Below are 18,924 nucleotides of genomic sequence, written 5' to 3' on the forward strand. Positions count from 1 at the left end.
TCTAATAGGAAAAAAAAGCATGTAAAATGAATTTAAAAAAATCCAAAGGTGTATCAATCAAGTAGCCCAATTTGAAATAAATGCCAGTACAGGAAATAGTGTGTTGGTAAACAATTGAGCCTTCTTATTAAATAAAGTAAAAACAATTATGAAGGCAATGAAAAGTTTTTATGACTATAGAAATACACAGTTGAAACAAATAATAATTCCACCTTAATTTTTTTAAAAAAAAACAAAGTTAAGGTAAAATATGTGTGACATATTAATAAGGTAAAAAAAAAAATCTATTGCCACTAAACGTCTCTTTTGTTGCAATGATCTGACTATATGAGTCTTAATGAAAGTGTATGTTCCTAAATTTGGGTGAATCACGCGGTAAGGTGAACAAGTGAGAGTTGCTCGGATGCTCGATTGGAGGGTCGAGTCACCAAGACTCCAAAAAAAGGGGTTGATTTTTTTCTTATTATAAATAAGTCTTACATCAAGGTTACGCCTTATAAAAAAGTTTGTCTTTCACAAGATTCTTTTCTTATTTGTTGTCTAGCTTCACATGGTTGCATAAGCACCATATTGAACTTGGAAAGTCTTTGATAAGCCTATATATTCATCAACACTCAAGTAAACCTAGCTAACCCTCAAAAGTTAAATTGTCAAGGAAACCAAAAAAGATTATTTATATATATATTATGCTTTAAATGATTATTTTAAATTTATAAAAAAAAATAAAGTTTTGGTATGAAGTCAATATGACTAAGAAAAGAAAGGAAACTAAAAAAAAGAGTATATATTATGCAAATCAATTGAGTTATGGATTGTCTTAAAGAAAAAGAAGCACCAATTTGAAGACTTAAGTTATTGTTCAAATTCAAAGTCATTACCTTTAAATCAATTTTACTTTAAAAGTGGGGTTACCATCATGCAAACCACCACTAGGTAGCAACTCCATATTGTCTTTGGTGTCTTCTTTTCTTGTACAATCTTGTCTTGTTGAACATCCCAATTCATTTCTATATTACATAAAATACATAAATATATTCTTTAAACTTGATTTCAGTCTACGTTGCATGAACTTATCATTTTCAATGTTGCACTCATTTCAGATTCTTAAAAAATACATTACTTTTGGATAATCCAATATGTACCCCTTGACATTTTTGAACTGTCCGAGCAACATAGACTTCAACTGATATCTATGCCATCCAATTTTGAGTGTACACAAGTAGATATTTAAATTTATATAAAGTGAAATAGACACACGCGTTCTACGTGACATGATATACGTAGGAGACAATGTAGGACATATGTAATCAATTTCTTTAAATTTATGCAAAATTTAAATGTCTACTTGTGCACACCTTGAAGGACATAGATGTCAGTTGAGATCAAGTTAAAAAACATGTCTATGTGTTATGCCTTTCTTTATTTGCCAAATTTAGTTATTACTACTATTATGGTAATATTGATATGTCAATATTTTTATGAAAGTAGTTTTAGTTTGTGTTATTGGAAAGAGTACAGTTGCCATATTTTGGATTCTTGTGAAAATTTGTTTGAATCATCTTCTTCATCAGTAGTTTCTCTTCCAGCTAAGCTTTTTGTTCTTTCAGATAAAATTCCAATTTGGGTTTTTTGTTCCAATGAATCAGCAGAGGGTAGGACAGACATTTTACTATTAGGTGGAAGCAATCACCTTTGTTTGTTTCTTTGTTTGTTTTCTCTCTCTCTCTCTCTCTCAACTACAAAGACATGTCCTTTTCTTTACATTAAAATAAAGTCTCAAGAATCAGAATTTTCATGTAAAAAAAAGTGGAGGAGCAGAGTTTCTTGATGTTTGATTGAGGGGTTGTTTTGGAATTCACAATCAAGAACCCCCTCCAAATCCCAAACTTATTGTTTCTTGATTATGGGGTTTTGCTTCTTTCTTGAATATATATAAATATATATAGTGTTTGTTTACCTTTTTTTCTTCTTTACTCAAGAATTTATTAGTACTTTTGTTGTTTTCTGCTGGATTTGGGACATCATTATTTTATGTGTACTAAATGTCAGCTCAATGGAGAACTTTGTCATCTAATGTAATTGATTGTTTGTGTTTGATACCTATATGAAAATTTTGGGGCTTTATGAGGTTAAAGATTGGATCTTTTTCAGTTTTAAGGTGGAATGGGGGCATTCTTGAAATGAGTTATTGATGAAAGAAAGCAGTTTGATGAGGGTTTTGTTCTGCAAAATCCATTGTCCATTTGTTTGTTTTTGTAAACCCTCTGCTGCTCATCTTTACACTCCAGGTCCATTGAAATTGGAAAGTACCCCACATGTTTCTGGTGCCTCTCATCAACAATCTGAGGTCAGTCTAGATGCTGGAAATGGTCTTAAAAGTTGTATTAGGAAAAGTCCTGTTGTTGGACCTAAGGAGATTATTGACAAGAAGAGAGTTCAATGGATGGATAACATAGGGAAAGAGCTTGTTGAGATCAAGGAGTTTGAATCCAGGTAAAGAGCAGCATTACTTTATGCATTAAAAATGTGTTCTTGGAAATTTTGAATTAAGGGGTCAAGATGATAAAATGTGGAGAATATAGATCTAGGTTACTTAGATATATTATTGAGATCTATCTGCTAGAAGAAGTTAATATGTCCTCATCTATATTGCTGAAGAAATCAAGAAAATTAGATAGAGGCACGTGTTATGATTTATGAAAATGAAGATCTGACCATAAGACTTTTCTAATTCTGTATACTTTTGGGAGAAAATTGAATGAACAATGATAAGTACAGTACCAATGTGCAGTGCTTGTTTTTTCCTTTCTCAGATTTTTGTTGCTGATATTGAAGAATGTTTACTTGATGTGCCCATATATAGCTAGTTTGTGGTCACAACTGTTTCGTTCAAATATCTTTGTTCATGGTGTTTTATTTGGATTGTTAATCTTTTACTATCTGTTATGCTTTTCTTTGCTGATGCTAAACATGGTTTATTTTGATGTATACTTTCTTTGCTTATACAAAACGAGTATAAGGTCGTTAATTTCTTTATTCTGGATGGGGAGAGTTAAAAGGATTAGGAGTCCAAAATGCTTCTTTTATGTAAGTACATAAGATGAATTACAGTCCATTCGTTGATTTCGAGAAAACCGAATCAATTGGCTTTTTTCCCAGTGATGCCTCCCACTCTTACCCGCCCTTATTAGTAGTAGGCAACCTTTCTTTCTCACCTTTCTTCCAGCTTTTTCCAGATAAAGGTCTAATAGAGTTGCGCTTTCTTAGTATATTGCCTTTCATTACCAATCTGTCGTTTTACAGCATGAAGTCTATTGCATTGTTAGTTGCCTGTTCACTTTTCTTGTCGTGTTGTTTCTAAATCCTATTTCATTTTTATTCTCTCTGGGCTTGTTCCTTTAGTATGAAGCTGAATGTTAAAGATGATGTTTCTGTAGTGAAACGGGAGATACTGACACTGAAGAGGAGACAAGACATTGTCTATGCATTATTCTTTGATGCTGCTTAACCAGCTTCTTCCTGCAACTACTTCCAAGTGGCTGCAGTTTAATCTAATACAAGAACAATGAGGAAATGACTTCATGTGCATGAGAACATTGTTCATGATCGGAAAAGCTTCAGGCGTTAGTAGAAGTGGAGCTGATGCATTCATCAGAATTGCTATTCTTTTTCATTTGCATCGAGATTTTCATCCATCCGTCAGATTCCTCATTTGATTATCTGGGAAACCCCCTACATGGGAGTGAAGGTTATTCATGTCTCCCTTTCCTGCTATTGCGGATTGTGATCACTTTCAAGATTTCTTATGTGAGAATTCAGGTCAACTGACAATTGCTCCCTGTTGTAGAAGTGTGAAGCTAAATTGATGTTTATTCTTGCTTGATTCGTCTGAGTAATTAAGCCACACACAAGCTAACTGTCATCTCCTGCAATATGTTTTCTGGTTCTAGCATCTGAAGGCTACTGGAAAAGCGATGTGCACAAGTGTTAAACTTCGAAGAAAAAGCAGCGCGTGTTATTTCTGCTGTTCTCTCAAAATAATAGCCTTTTGATGAGTTCCAGCTTGGTAGACTGATAATATATTGCGCGTCAATGAAACTGCTTCATAGAGGGAGAATACAGGTTATAATTCCTCTTCATTGTCACAAACAGGTAGCACACACACCAATGATCAGCTTGAATGGTTAACATTGAAGAGTTCGTGTCAATCGAAAAGAAGAGCTTAGGTTGCTATAATTTGCTGTTCTATTGCATTGTTAGCTGAATTCAAAGGCAGAAGTTATGAAGATCATACTATTTTTTCTACCTTTGCTTCAGTGCAATTTTACTGACTTGGATGCACCACTGAAATCTTTAGTGGAACAGTAGATTTTTGGTTTCAAATTATCAGTCATTCTATTGTCTTTTGACACTCAAATGTAAACACTCTCTGCAAATGGAAATATTTATTAGTAAAATCATTTCCACTTCCATTTGTGTCTTGTTTTTGCTGCTTCTTGATCTGTACTGTGCGTCTTCGAGGGAGGAGGCTGTGCTGTTCTGTAAGCTAGCCAAATCCAGTAAGTAATATGGCGTTGATATAATGAAATGAAATGGCAATCCTATTCACATTGCTTCCCATGCAAACCATGATTCTTCTTGCTCTCATTCTCTGGTTCCGTTTGTTGTAGTGACTTCTTGTCTGGACAGTGCAGTTGAATTTGGAAGCCACAAAGACACTATTATTAGCACAAGAAGTTCGATCATCCATTGGATCCCTTTGGCCTCCAACTAGTGTTTTACCTTTGGGATGGTTATTGCTGATATCTATCGTCGTCTGTTGTGTATTGTATTTTGATTATCACACTATTTTGTTGTTCTTGGTTCTTTCTTGTAGTCTTTGCACTGCTTCCTTTGTTAGTTGCTACGTTTTCTACACTGTTTTCTTCTTCTTTGTACTTGGATTCGCTGCTCTTGAGTCAAAGGGTCTTTCAGAAACAACTTCTCTACCTCCACGAGGTACTAGTAAGGTCTGGGTACACTCTACCCTCTCCGTACCCTATTTGTGGGATTTCACTGAGTATGTTGTTGTATTGCTGACATCCAAAAGTAGTGAGTTGTTGAAGCTTTGTAAAGGACTGGGGAATTGGACCAGAGAAACTGTTGTGAGACAAATCTATGCTATTAAGACTCTCCAAATTCCCAGGAGTTGCTGGAATCTAAGGCCATTGTAAGAGATGTTAAGCATCTTTAGGCCTCTAAATTTTCCTAAAGAAGATGAGATTTCACCAGAAAAATGGTTTTTTTTGACAAGTCCAACCAAGAGTAGATGTCGATGCTGGTGCTCGATGACAGACCTTGTACTGACCTCTTCCAGTTCACTATCAGTTCAGTGTACTCAATCGATAAGGTGAAACTGAATGAAATCGATGAGAAGGTGCTTGGTGTTTTGATCATTCCAACTAGATTTCCGACCTCTGCATAAATGCTTCCAGTGAAGCTGTTGTGTGACAAGTCAAGAATATGAAGATTACTTGAGTTTGAAATGGTACAAGGAATCTGTAGGCACATTAGCCAACTTAAGAGCATGTACTATTGATGGATCGACGAGATATGTAGGTTTCAAATTGAAGATCTTTTCATATTCAGAATACGAACCTTATAATTACACGAGATTGACCATAGTGTAATACAATTGAAATGAAAAAAAAAATTAATGATCAGAAGTAATTTCATATCTATAACTCACCTATAAACAAAATCCAAAAAAGGGAGCATAGTCAATGTATTGACATTTCAGTTTATGAATGTGCTGCTGCTTCTATTTCTTGTTGAAGCCAAAAAGGGACTTAATCGCATTGATGGCATTCTCATTGATGAACGATTCATCAAACTTTTTCATGAGTGTCTCGAAATCCTCAGACGTTCTTAGATTAGCAAGATCGGGGTCTGTCCTGATTCTCTGTTAACACAGGCAAATATGAATCAGGTACAGTACTAAACCATACCATTTCCTGCAAATTTCTGAATCTCATTTACCTTGAAATCTTCAAATCCTGCTTCCATTGCATCCTCCAAGGCAGATAACCCTGCTTGAAGCTATCACAGGGCAATAAAATGAGTCATTTCGAGAACCACGATCCAGTAAATTATCATCCAAAATGAATTATGGTCAGCTAAAAGCTCAGCATAATACATAAATATCCCCTTTAACTTGACCTCATTTCACATTTATGCCCTCCAACTTTGGGTGTGCACAAACAAACACTTGTATAAGCACACACGTCCTACGTGACATCCTGTATGGGAATTTGCATCTTACGTGGTGTCCTATGTGTATTATGTCAGATAGAACTCATGAGTCTACTTGAGAGTCGGTGTATAATCAAATAGAATTACCTGATTAAGCTTAGAATAGCAACAAGCAACATTGTAACTTGCCACAGCAGCTTCATCTCCAGTTGGTCTTGATCCTAACACAGACTCAAACTTTTCGAGTGCTTCTTCGTATTTGCCATTCCTTTTTTACCAGGAAGACAAACAATCCATTAATAGGAAACTTTTACATGAATGACAATACATTGGTAGAATGATGTTAAATGACCTTACTTAGAAAGTTTTAGTCCTTCACGAAGATCTCTTTCTCGTTGCTCCTTTTGTTCTTTCTTCCTCCGAGCATTCGTTACCTGAGCATCACAAGGAAAGAAAGGGTCAAGGCATATGTGTTTTTATCCCATTTATACTCTAAACTTGTTTACTTACTTGAAGTTCTCTAACTCTGTCACTAATGAAACCAGCATTCCTCTCAGCTCTGATAATTTCCTTTTCTGTCAATTCACCTACTTCTTCCACCTTCCCTGAGAAATGCGATGATTCGTATGAGGTAACATATCGAACAACGGTGTCTAAATTAGTTTAATGTTCTAACCATATCTCTTTTGCATCTTCATGAGTAAAGGTCCAATTCTCTGTCTAATAGTGTACATTGTTCTTCCATATTCAGCAGCAGGCCATATTTCCTCTCCAAACACTGCACTGAACACATTTTGCCATTCCACATTCTTTACTTACACATGCACAAATAAATAAGGACAAATAACACAAGTAGATCAAAACTACTATTCGTGCTAGATTTCGATCATCAAATACATGAGGTCAAAATCAGGTATAATTTGTTCCAGATACTCTACATCCAAGTAGATTCACATGTATTTAGGATACACGACTCTCTCCCTATGTATCTGTGTTTCAAAATGGGGAAAAAAAGATAAATATACCCCCGAATTATCGTAAATGGTATGCATATACCCTCCGTCATACTTTTGAGACATTGGTGCCCTTGCCGTCAAAAAACTAAAGCATATATGCCCTTCACTCTAACAGAAGACTAAATAGGGACACGTGACACAATCTTATCCATCGATCCGACGTCGGGTCGGTGGATAAGATTATGACACGTGTATGCCCGTTAGTATAAAGGGTATATATGCTCTAGTTTTTGGACGGCAGGGCACCAATGTTCCAAAAATATGACGGATGATATCTGCATACCATTTAAGATAGTTGGGGATATATTTGTCTTTTTTCCCTTTCAGTATGTATTTGGATGTATCTGATATCCAGATACATATATCTAGTGTGATTTGCATGTATCTAGGATACACCGACTCTCTCTCTTGCCTCTCTCCTCTCTAATTCAGAGTATCAAAAATACATGTATCAAAGTATATCTGACTTGAAATCACAATATGTATAATTATTTCAAACTATAGAAAAAAATTAGTAAATGTAGTAAGAATGTTTGAATAATTAGGTAGTTTTTTTCCAATATAATAATAGAGTACTAAAATTGACACATCTATTAGTAGTATAACATATGCTCAGTTGGTCGGCTACCTAAACTTTATTGGTGCGAATTCAATTTCCCACCTCATAATCCCCAATTTTTTGTTAAAAAAAGCAAATACCTGGTGGCAATGACTCTATCTCCAACAGTAAATTTCCCAGTCTTATCAGCTGAACCACCAGGAGCAATAGCATCAATGTAAGTTCCTCCATCTCTACCTTTAGTAAATTTAAGTCCAAAAGGCTGAACAATCTCAACTTCATACTCTTCATACTTGTCTTCTTCTTTTTCTGACTGAGTTGCCTCTGTTTCTGAAGCTTTAACCATAAAGATTGAAGCTTTACCTAAATGGCTACAAAAATTGCTGCTAAAACATAACTGATTCTTGATCTTAATCAAAGAAGAAGAAGAAGAAGGGGAAAATGGGGTTTTTTGGTTGTTTTGGTTGAGTTTAAGTAAAGAACAAAGTGAAGTGTAGCTAATGGTGGAAGCCATTGATTCTTGATTTTGGTTTTGCCTATTCTTGAATTTTCTCCTTCAACAAAGTGATCATTCAAGATTTTGTGTTGATGCTAAAGGATTGTGACTAGTGGCTCTAATAGCCTCTTCAATTTTCACTTCCAATTTGTGGTGCCACATCCACCAAGTTTGATGCTTTTTAAAAAAAATTAAAATTCTACTTTAATAAAATAGAATATACCACAAAAAAATGTAGAAACTATATGTTAAAAATAATAATTATAAAGATACTAGGAGAAAATAGTAAGTTTATTCGAAGTAGCTGAATAATTGAATCGATTGACATAATGAATAAATGTAAGTTTTAACTTGGTCTCAACTGACATATATGTCTTCTAACTTTGTGTGTACTTAAATAGACACGTAAATTTGTATAAAATTGAATAAATAAACATATTCGTCTTACGTGGCATCCTACATGATAATTTTGTATCCTAAGTGTATTATATATGTCATGTAGGACGCGTCCTAAAGTCTCTACTTGTGCACAACAAAGTTATCAATTTAACTAGATAATGAATCATCTTATTTGTTATCTTAAATTTTTCTCACTATCAACTTATTATAAATGGAATAATCAACCTCTTCCCGACTCCTATGATTAGAAGAAATGATAGAGACAAGTTGCAGATTTCTACAAAGGTATGTCATTTTATTTGGTTGTTTTTCTATGAATGTTTTTTTTTATTTTATTTATGTTCATGAAAATATATATCTTTTCGTGTTTTTTTTAAGCTCTATCTAATTTTTTTTACTGTGCTTCTTTGTCTTTGTCAAATAATCGTAATATGTTTAATCTCTATGATGAGGAACCTCAAAAATATTTGCCTCTATATAAGCTTTCAGAGTTTTTAGATGAATTTATGTGTTTGTACTTAATAGTACCAAAATGTAACTCATTCTACACTTTAACTACCTAACCATTAATTGGTGTCGAATTAGGCTGCATTTTCAGCGATTTTTGTTAAAAAAATTATTTTTTAATAAAAACGCTGCCTTGTTTTCAAAACGATTTTTTTTTTAAGAAAAATGATTTTAAGAAAAAATAAAAATTGAAGAGAAACGAATTTAAAAAGAAAAAAAAAATTAACTAAAAAGCTGCCAAGGCAGCAATTTTCAGCCATTTGGCAGCTTTTTTATAAAAAATATATATATATCTTGAAATCGCTGCCTTGGCAGCGATTTTGATGGAACTAGTTTTTTTTTTTTAAAAAAATCGCTGCCAAGGCAACGATTTTGGTAGATTTTTTTTTTTTAAATTTCTGTCAACTACTCAACATCTGATTGTAAATTTTATTTTATTTTTAAAATCACTGCCCGTGCAGCGATTTTGGAGAAACTAGTTTTTTTTTTTTTTTAAAAAAAAGAATATTTATACCATTTTATTTTTAACGGAGTAAACAACGTTAATATGTGTCAGAATAAAATCGCTACCGGAGCGATTTTGCCCTTTTGGTTTTAAAAAAATATGATGTGCCGTTTTGGAATTTTTGGCAATTTTTTTTTGCCCTTTTGACTTCAAACTCATATTATATCTATCTTTTTACCTTCTTCAATATGATCCATGTCTTTTCATTCAAAAGAAAGAAGGGAGGTTAAAACCCCATGTTAAGAAAGAAAGGAATGAATAAAATCTCATATTTTATTACAACTTTCATAAGTTTTGGCAGGATATTTTGATTATTTTTCTCATGAAATTATATTAACTTTCTAAGCTTAATTTTAGTTGATTATTTTAGTTATTTGATCCATAAATTATACCTCCCTTTCTCCTTCAAAATTTATGTTACTCATCACTCACATATTGTAACATTATTTATTAGCATGCTTTTTTGTTTCTCAAGTACATTTTATCAAAACTGATTCATAAAATATAAATGAAATGTTGATTTTCCTTTTTAACTAAAAAATATTATAATTACACTGAGTAAAGAAAACACAACATATGGAGTTTATTTAGAAATATAATATAGATTTTGGTGTTAGGACAAGGGTTAATTGATGATATGAATGAATTAAGTGTGTAATCTATGAGTTGAGTTTAATTAGCTTTTTTTTTTTTTTTGGCTCAAAACATAACACCTATATAAAAACTACTAAAATTTGACAAATTCATATTAAATTTAACTTATAAATCCAAAAGAAAATTAATTTAGGATTAATTAAGAATCTTAAAAGTTGACACTTCAAATTTTGGATGCCATTGATTTTTTATGTGATTTTTTATTATATTGATCATATTTATGTGATTTTTGAAAAATACTTATGCTCACCTATAAGGGCTACACGTGCAACGTGCGTGTCCAAATACACTGATCTCTTCCTCTCTCTCTCTCTCTCTCTCTCTCTCTCTCTATATATATATATATATATATATATATATATAAACCACAATCTTAGGTTTTGTCTGAAAAATGTTATAAATAAATACACTCGCAGATGATGACGTGAACAAAGAGCGTGTTGAGGTGGCACAAAGAGCGTGCTCACTCTCTTGAACACTTGTGGGGGAGGGGGGGGGGAATAAACTTAAAATCTGATTAATATTGACCCTGTCATTTTTAATTTTGAACATTTTACAATTACACTAGTTCTCAAACACGTGCGTTGCACATGCATTCCATGCTTAATAGTATAAATATTTTCAAACTTAAAGCATTTAAATTAATTTTTTTAGACTTCTATTTGACTTTTCATTTCTTTTTTCATTGATAAACTAAAAATTAAACATGAAAAGTAGATTCAATTTGTGAAATCATATACATAATCATCACATGTTTACCTTACACCAACAAAGATATTGTTTATATCCTTATAAGCAATTTTAGTTTATTCAACCAAACATGTTTTGTTCAAGGATCAATAACAACGTTGTGTTATTAGGTATATAGGGGTGGTATAAGAATGTGAAAGCAAAAAATTGATATAAAGAAAGATGAAAGATAAAAACAATTAATGTAATAACAAACAAAATTCATAATGTTATAACTAAAGAATGTAAAAGGGTGTGAATAACGTTTGCAATAATTAGTAATAACAAAGAGAATTTATAATGCCATAACTAAAGAATTAAAGTGCAATAGCTGAATTTCTTATTAATTCTGCATTTACTTAAATAAATAGGACTTCTACTTCATTTTACTGTTTATTTAGATAGTTAATTAGATTTTAATTCAGTGTAGGGCAAAATAGTAATTCAACTTTTCACTTTAAAGCTTTTTGTGTGTTGCACGTTTATTCCATATTACTTAGTATAAAGTTTATTTTGTGAATGAAATTTTTTAAATGATTTACATATTTTCCTATTTTCTATGAGTTTTTTTAAAATAAAAAAGAGAAGAAATTATAACATTTAAAAATAATATATTTTGAAGTTAGAAAATCTTGTTAACATGATGATACTTTCATGACAAATATAATACTTTAATTTAAATACAAATGTGTGTGAGTGTGTGAAGATTTGCATATAATAAACATATTTATCTCATAAAATAAATAATTAAATAAAAAAAATACACTAATACACCCTTCAACCAAGCGTCATTATAAATCATATGAATTTTTTCTTCAACTAAAATACATAAATATTAAAAAAAATGTAAATAAGCAAAACGAAAGGGAAATGTTCATATAGTAGTAACTATTTTGAAGCAAACTTCCTGACAATATTAAATCATTCTTATGTCTTGAGCATCAACAAAACAACTCGTGCGATTCTCTGACTCATGAGAAGTTCAATAATTTTTGAAAACAATATTCAGAAGCATATATCTGCTTCACGGGAGAAATTGTCAACAAAATCAAATGAATTTAAACTACTTCACGTTAGCTTCATATATTTGAACATTACATACTACTGTAAATATATTAAGCAAAAAAAGAAAAATAATTATTATATCACCAAAAATATATTTCCTCAAGTACTTGACGTTCTGGAAATATATCCTCTTAGGATATAATGATTTACTTCATCAGAATAGTGGTACCTCAAATTCCCTGACCTTGTTTTAGAAGAAGAGTAGAAAATTAGAAAGTTTTAGTGATTGAAAAATGAGAGGAACTCCCCCTATTTATAGCCAACAAAAAGTAATATCAACAAGTTTTAATTGTGCCTTATCTGAAAAGTCATGATCCTTTGAAAATGTAACAATCCTTTAGAAAAGTCACAACTCTTTGAAAAAGTCAGAACTCATCTGTAAAGTCACAATCCTTTGTAAAAGTCACAACTTATCGGTAAAGTCACAACCTTTTGGAAAAATCACAACTCATCGGAAAAGTCACAACCTTTCAAGAGAACATATGCTATTCAAATATATATATAGATGGGTGTTTTAAGTAGGGTATTATAGCAATTTAACATTCAAGTTAGTGAGTTCATGCTTTTAAGGTAGTATTAATATTAAATTGATGATATATATATTGTTATTATTATTATTAAAAGTGGGAAGATCCTAACTTCAAAATTGAATTACGATTTTGCTCTTATACTAAATTAAAAATTAAATAATAGCATATTAATCTTCTCATATTTTTAAAAATATTTTCCTCTTCTGTTTTTCTTATTTAATTTATATAAATTTAAAAGGTCATAAACACTCTGTTTAAGAAATATTAAACCACAGCTGTGAAACTGTTGCTGGAGAATTGTAAGAGTTAGTTGTAGTCATGAAATGCCTTAATATCAAATGTGAATCCATTTTATGCTTTAGGCCAAGAAACTCATTAGTTGCACTATGGCAATTTTAAATGTAGAACAAATACCATGTCATAAACTATTTTCAAAAAAATTCAAAAGCCTTAATAATGTTTAACATCTTAATGAGTTCCACATTTATATCAATATGTAAAGACAAAAAAATCAGTAATTTCATTTCTCATCAAAATCTGCTCCTATTGATCTGTTAACTATGTTTATAAATCCAAAAGATAATAATCCTCATTAATAGCATAAAGACATATCAGTTACAATATTTTCACTTCTCTTGGCATTTTTCAATTCTGAGTCTGCAATGCTACATTGAAGAATCTAAAAAGACATATTTTACATCAACTATTATATTTCAAATCAGTTATAAGCCTTTTCACCTCTCATATTTTCTCTCTATATATTTCAATCCTATATTAACTATGTGTCTAATTTATGGGCAGCAGAAGTTGAACTTAGATAAGGTGGAGTAATACTTTTTTTTTTCCTTTTTTGTTTCATACAACTTTGATTTATTGATTTGATGTCTAATTATATGGATAATGAAAGTTATAATTATATAAAGTGGGTAATACTTTTGTTTCCTTTTTATTTATCAATTGGAAACACTTTTGTTTCATTGACTTTTTATATGATAATTTCAAATTTTCATTTAGGCAATTCATTTATTTTTTAGATTTGTAAATAAGTATGTATATATACAGATCTAAGGTTACCATTTCTTTTATATGTTTCTAACTTTTTTGCGGTATTTAATTTATTTATTTTTTAAATTATGATATAAATATGTATATATACAAATACAAATTATCATTTCTTTTATATGTTTCAATTTTCTTTTTTGCGTTATCATTTTTGTTAAATAATAGAGTGTCATACTTTTCATGAAGTACAACAATATCTTGCCGTCAATATCTCACAAATGATTATATTATATTTTATAATACATTTATATTTATACAACTTAACAAATTTTGATCATGTAAATTAAAAATACAAAATCATTTTATGGAGTTTCAACTAACAAAAAAATTGAAAGAGAATTATTGTGCACATATTTTAATAATTAACAAGGATACAACGTGTAAAACACGTTTCAGAGACAGGTATATTAAAAATGACAAATAAAAATAAACGGAGAGCATAGTTCACATTTTATATATATGCATAATATTCGTATCTTTGGTTCAATGAGAAAATGAGTCAAATTCTAACCAATTGTACCACTCATTTTGCTAAATTTTAGAGGAATACTAATAGAAAAGAATAAGTCAACATATAAAATTATTTGTCGCTCAACAAATAAGTCGTTTGAGTACTCGGATTGTTCATCAATTTCAATCTGTATTATTTCACTTTGAATTTTTTGTTATTCATTTCTATCAGTGTGCTATTTTCTTAGAACACACGTCCATAGCAGATTAAGAACTAACATTATTAAAAGTGATAAGCATCAAAGTGTAATATTAAATTACCGTTTTATCCCTATATTAAATAAAAATATTATAAATATTTAATCAATAAAATATTAAATAGTAATCCTATCATATTATATCTATCTCTTTACCTTCTCCATTATGATTCATGTCTTTTCATTCAAAAGAAAGAAGGGAGGATAAAAACCCATGTTAAGAAAGAAAGGAATGAATAAAATCTCATATTTTATTACAACTGTCATAAGTTTTGGCAGGGTATTTTGGTTATTTTTCTCATGAAATTATATTAACTTTCTTAGCTTTAATTTTAGTTGATTATTTTAGTTATTTGATCCATAAATTATACCTCCCTTTCTCCTTCAAAGTTTATATTACTCATCACTCACATATTGTAAGAATTGTTAGCATGTCTTTTTGTTTCTCAAGTACAATTTTATCAAAACAGTTTCATAAAATATAAATGAAATGTTGATTTTCATTTTTAACTAAAAAATATTATAATTACGCTGAGTAAAGAAAACACAACAAATGAAGTTTATTTAGAAATGTAATATAAATTTTGGTGCTAGGACAAGAGTTAATTGATGATATGAACGGATTAAGTGTGTAAGATCTATGAATTTAATTAGCTTAATTCTTTTTGGCTCAAACCATAATATCTATATAAAAACTACTAAAATTTAACAAAATCATATCAAATTTTAACTTATAAATCCAAAATAAAATTAATTTAGGATTAATTAAGAATCTTAAAAGTTGACACTTCAGATTTTGGATGCCATTGATTTTTTATGTGGGTTTTAAATATGTTTATCTTATTCGTGTGATTTTTGAAAAAATACTTATGCACCTGTAAGGGCTACACGTGCAACGTGCGTGCCCAAATATTATATATATATATATATACTAGCCGCAATCTTAGGTTTTGTCTGAAAAATGTTATAAATAAATACACTCGCAGATATTGACGTGACACAAAGAACATGTTGAGGTGGCGCAAAGAGCGTGCTCACTCTCTTGAACACTTGTGAGTGGGGAGGGGGGGGGGGGATAAACTTAAAATCTGAATAATATTGACCCTGTCATTTTTAATTTTCAACATTTTACAATTACACTAGTTCTCGAACACGTGCAACACACGTGCGTTGCACGTGTATTTCATGCTTAATAGTATAAATATTTTAAAACTTAAAGTATTTAAACTAAATTATTTTTGATTTCTATTTGACTTTCCATTTCTTTTTTCATTGATAAACTAAAAATTTAAACATAAAAAGTAGATGCAATATGTGAAATCATATATATAATCATCGTATGTTTACCTTACACCAACAAATATATTGTTTATATTCTTGTAAGCCATTTTCAGTTTAATCAATCAGATATGTTTTGTTCAAGGGTCAATAACAACGTTGTGTTATCAGGTATATAGGGGTGATATAAAAATGTGAAAAGTAATTCTGCAAAAAAGTTGATATAAGGAAAGATGAAAGATGGAAACAATTAGTGTAATAACTAACGAAATTCATAATGCTATAACTAAAGAATGTAAAAGGGTATGAATAACATTTGCAATAATTAGTAATAACAAAGAGAATTTATAATGCCATAACTAAAGAATTAAAGTGCAATATCTGAATTTTCGTATCAATTCTGCATTTACTTAAATAAATAGGACTTCTACTTAATTTTACCGTTTATTTAGATAGTTAATTAGATTTTAATTTAGTGTAGGGGAAAATAGTAATTCAACTTTTCACTTTAAAGCTTTTCGCGTGTTGCACGTTTATTCCATATTATTTAATATAAAATTTATTTTAAAAATGATAAATTTTAAATGATTCACATATTTTCCTATTTTCTATGAGTTCTTTTTTTTTTAAAAAAAACAATAAAAAAGAAATCATAACATTTAAAAAAATATATTTTGAAGTTAGAAAATCTTGTTGACATGATGATACTTTCATGACAAATATAATACTTTAATTTAAATACAAATATATATATATATATAAAGTATTATTATTAATTTTTTTTTGTATAATATTCGTATCTTTGGTTCAATGAGAAAATGAGTCAAATTCTACCAAATTGTACCACTCATTTTGCTAAATTTTAGAGGAATACTAATAGAAAAGAATAAGTCAACATAATTAGAATAATTAATTAATTAAGTGCTAAATTTTAGAGGAATACTAATAGAAAAGAATAAGTCAACATAATTAGAATAATTAATTAATTAAGTAAAGAAGAAGTAAACAAAAACTAGAGGAAATGCTAAAATATAGTTAAAAATATAAGGAGAGCCACACATATAATGTAGGTAGTTAAAAAACATTTAGTATAAATTCCATCAAGGAGAATGTATCAAATGCAAGCTCTAGCAACTAAAAAAAGGAAGCAAGAAGAAGATATTTCCCTCTTCTTCTTTGTCAGAATTAAATAAAATTTCCCCCCAAAAAAATATCCATATATTAAAAAAAAAGGTTGTAATTGGGGAAAAAAATATGGAGAGAACTAGTATAACAGTTGTGTCTTTGCTAGTTTGCCTTACATTTGTGTTGGTTAAAGCTGAGGATCCTTACCTTCGTTTCGAGTGGAATGTCACATATGGAACTATCGCTCCATTAGGGGTCCCACTACAAGGGATCCTTATAAATGGACAACTTCCAGGGCCTAGGATCAATTGTACGTCGAATAACAATATCGTTGTAAATGTATTCAATCATTTAGATGAACCGTTGCTGTTAACATGGAACGGTGTTCAACAAAGGAAGAATTCGTGGCAAGATGGTACCCCGGGTACTATGTGTCCAATTATGCCTGGTACAAACTTTACATACAGATTCCAGGTGAAGGATCAAATCGGTAGCTTCTTCTACTTCCCAACAACAGACTTGCATCGCGCTGCTGGTGGTTTTGGTGCTATAAATGTTCATAGTCGTGCACTTATCCCAGTTCCATTTGACAACCCCGCGGATGACTATAGTGTGTTTGTGGGTGATTGGTATAACAAGGGGTACAAGTCATTGAAGAAGATATTGGATGGGGGACGGACAATAGGAAGGCCAGATGGGATTCACATAAATGGAAAATCTGTAAAGGTTGGTGACAAAGTTGCGGAGCCACTATACAAGATGGAGGCTGGTAAGACGTATAGGTATAGATTTTGTAATGTCGGTATGAGGACATCAGTGAATGTTAGGATCCAAGGACACCCGATGAAGTTGGTGGAAATAGAAGGATCCCACACAGTGCAGAACGTATACGAGTCACTTGACCTTCATGTTGGTCAATGCCTATCAGTGTTGGTGACTGCTGATCAAGAGCCAAAGGACTATTACATGATTGTTTCGAGCAGATTCTTGAAGCAAGCTGAATTGTCCTCTGTGTCTATCATTCGATACGCAAGTGGAAAGGGACCAGCATCTTCTGATCTCCCAGCACCACCACCAGAAAACACTCAAGGCATTGCCTGGTCCATGAACCAATTCCGGTCTTTCAGATGGAACCTTACTGCTAGTGCTGCCCGTCCCAACCCTCAAGGATCATACCACTATGGACAGATCAACATCACTCGCACTTTCAAGATTGTAAACTCAAGGAGTGAAGTTGATGGAAAGCTTAGATACGCGTTGAATGGTATCTCCCACACTGATTCAGAGACCCCATTCAAGCTAGCTGAATACTTTGGAGCTACTGATAAGGTGTTCAAGTATGATCTCATGGGTGATGAACCATCAATGTCGTCATCAGACAAGGTAACCGTTGCCTCAAATATCAAGAATGCAACATTCCGTAACTTTGTTGAGATCATCTTTGAGAACCATGAGAAGACCATCCAAACCTATCACTTGGATGGTTATTCCTTCTTCGCAGTTGGGGTTGAGCCAGGGAAGTGGACTCCTGAGAAAAGAAAGAACTACAACTTAGTCGATGCCATAAACAGACACAGCATCCAAGTCTATCCTAACTCATGGGCCGCGGTCATGACCACACTTGACAATGCAGGACTATGGAGCTTGAGATCAGAAATGTGGGAGAGGTTCTACTTGGGACAACAACTATACTTTAGTGTTCTCTCACCAGCTCGCTCGTTGAGAGATGAGTACAACCTCCCTGACAACCACCCTCTTTGCGGTATTGTTAAGAGTATGCCAATGCCTTCTCCATACAAGGCGTAGATCGTCATACATTACATTCGAGGGGGTCCTATCTAAAATAACAACAACAACACCTTGATTTTTCGCCTTTCTTAAATCATGTATTCTTTCCATTTACATTCTTTCTTATAATAAAACTTAAGTCAAGGCTTTTCCCCCTCCATATAATCTTGTCAAGTGTCAAGAAATTGTAATTCGAGATGATCGATACATTAAAGAGCTGCATTTTTATGTACTACAATCTCTGTTGCATTTCAACTTATATATGCCTCGTTT

General features: G+C 31.6%; 3 protein-coding genes across 4 annotated transcripts; 2 read left to right on the forward strand and 1 right to left on the reverse strand.

Moving 5' to 3' along the window:
- The first annotated feature begins 1,452 nt into the window (after positions 1 to 1,452).
- Positions 1,453 to 4,476, forward strand: LOC125838090 (uncharacterized). Of its 2 annotated transcripts, none has more exons than XM_049517149.1 (2): positions 1,453 to 2,493; positions 3,403 to 4,476. In XM_049517149.1, the coding sequence occupies exons 1-2, from the start codon at positions 2,192 to 2,194 to the stop codon at positions 3,506 to 3,508; spliced, it is 408 nt and encodes a 135-aa protein (XP_049373106.1). In that variant the 5' UTR covers positions 1,453 to 2,191; the 3' UTR covers positions 3,509 to 4,476. The 2 variants fall into 2 exon arrangements, with proteins under 2 accessions (XP_049373106.1, XP_049373114.1); XM_049517157.1 differs by having other exon boundaries at positions 1,479 to 2,493; positions 3,438 to 4,476.
- A 1,119-nt stretch (positions 4,477 to 5,595) lies between these two features.
- LOC125838080 (protein MET1, chloroplastic) lies at positions 5,596 to 8,434 on the reverse strand. The gene is made up of 7 exons (XM_049517139.1): positions 7,947 to 8,434; positions 6,908 to 7,014; positions 6,742 to 6,836; positions 6,589 to 6,665; positions 6,379 to 6,499; positions 6,019 to 6,078; positions 5,596 to 5,941 (listed from the first exon to the last, which is right to left on the reverse strand). The coding sequence occupies exons 1-7, from the start codon at positions 8,318 to 8,320 to the stop codon at positions 5,801 to 5,803; spliced, it is 975 nt and encodes a 324-aa protein (XP_049373096.1). The 5' UTR covers positions 8,321 to 8,434; the 3' UTR covers positions 5,596 to 5,800.
- Positions 8,435 to 16,888: 8,454 nt separating this feature from the next.
- On the forward strand, positions 16,889 to 18,681 carry LOC125838047 (L-ascorbate oxidase homolog). Its single transcript, XM_049517107.1, has one exon. The coding sequence runs from the start codon at positions 16,993 to 16,995 to the stop codon at positions 18,667 to 18,669; it is 1,677 nt and encodes a 558-aa protein (XP_049373064.1). The 5' UTR covers positions 16,889 to 16,992; the 3' UTR covers positions 18,670 to 18,681.
- The last annotated feature ends 243 nt before the right edge of the window (positions 18,682 to 18,924 follow it).

The sequence above is a fragment of the Solanum verrucosum genome, unplaced genomic scaffold (genome assembly GCF_900185275.1).
Source record: "Solanum verrucosum unplaced genomic scaffold, falcon-dt-bn FXZP01000284.1, whole genome shotgun sequence".
NCBI lineage: Eukaryota > Viridiplantae > Streptophyta > Magnoliopsida > Solanales > Solanaceae > Solanum > Solanum verrucosum.